General features: G+C 59.3%; 1 protein-coding gene across 1 annotated transcript in view; it reads left to right on the forward strand.

The window, feature by feature from the left end:
• The window catches only part of IDI2 (isopentenyl-diphosphate delta isomerase 2), a 4681-nt gene that overhangs the window by 2475 nt on the left and 1098 nt on the right, over positions 1 to 1108 (forward strand). Inside the window, exons 2-3 of the mRNA XM_003786899.2 lie at positions 255 to 277; positions 893 to 1075. Of these exons, the coding sequence (XP_003786947.1) occupies positions 255 to 277; positions 893 to 1075 (206 nt within the window). The remainder of the gene's footprint in view (positions 1 to 254; positions 278 to 892; positions 1076 to 1108) is intronic.

Raw genomic sequence — 1108 nt, forward strand, 5'->3', positions numbered from 1 at the left:
GGCAGAGGCAGGAGACTTGCTTGAGCCCAGGAGTTGGAGGTTGCTGAGAGTTGTGATGCCAGGGCACTCTACCCAGGGGTACAGTTTGAGGCTCTGAGGAAAGAAAGGAAAGAAAGGAAGAAAGAAAGAAAGAAAGAAAAGAAAGAAGGAAAGAAAGATTTTTTTGTGTGGAGTAAGGATTTGAGGGACAAAAATAAACAGCATTTAGCATGAAACTGATGAGATAATGATAAAAATCATTTTACAAGTCTTAGGTTTGGCTTTTTGTTCATTTTCAGTTATTTATTTATTTTTGTACTTCTTAAAATCACAACTTTAGGGTGGGCTCAGTGGTGCAGGCCGGCAGTCCCAGCCTCTGAGAGGCCGAGGGGGTCGGGTTCCTTGAGCGCGGGGTCTGAGGTTGCAGTGAGCTGGACCCACACCACATGGGGGGCCCTGAGCTGAGGTCTCGCACACAGCGTCAGCGCCCCTAGGACGCGCTGCATCTCCGGAGTAAATCGCTTCAAGGGGACCCTAAAGGCGCTGAAGTTCTGACAGGATGGAAGCTTCTCCGGCCACCTCGGCCACAGCTGCGGGACCTCCCACCAGGAACGCCCGGCCGGCCAGAGAGGCCAGTCCCCGGCTTGCGCCCCAGCCCGCCGCCTCCCGCGTCGATGGCATCTCCGGTCCCCTGAGGCTGTGGGGCTGCGCGCGACCCTGTCCCAGCCTCTCTGAGATTGTGGGGCAGCGTCTGGAGCCAGGGCAGCGGGGCAGCGAGGCCGTTCCCCCCACTGGGACCAGCCTGCCAGGCGCCCACTCGGAGGCCCCTGCCCTGGACAAACCCGCTGTTCTCGCCGCCAGGCTGCAGATGCCAGACCCAGGCTTTCTCACCCAAAGCGCCGAGTGTCTGTAGCCCGTCGGCTTTGAGAATAAAATGAGGGAAAATTTCCCACGCCCCTTTCTAGGGTATTTCACCGACTCCTGTTCCAGCCACCCCTTGTACGAGCCTGCGGAGCTGGAGGAGAAGGACGCGGTCGGGGTGCGCAGGGCGGCCCGCAGGCGGCTGCTGGCGGAGCTGGGCATTCCCCCGGAGCAGGTGCGGAGGCGGGCGGGGGTGCGGGATGCGGAG

Source organism: Otolemur garnettii, unplaced genomic scaffold (genome assembly GCF_000181295.1).
Source record: "Otolemur garnettii isolate 467f Iridium unplaced genomic scaffold, OtoGar3 scaffold00019, whole genome shotgun sequence".
NCBI classification, from domain to species: Eukaryota; Metazoa; Chordata; class Mammalia; order Primates; family Galagidae; genus Otolemur; species Otolemur garnettii.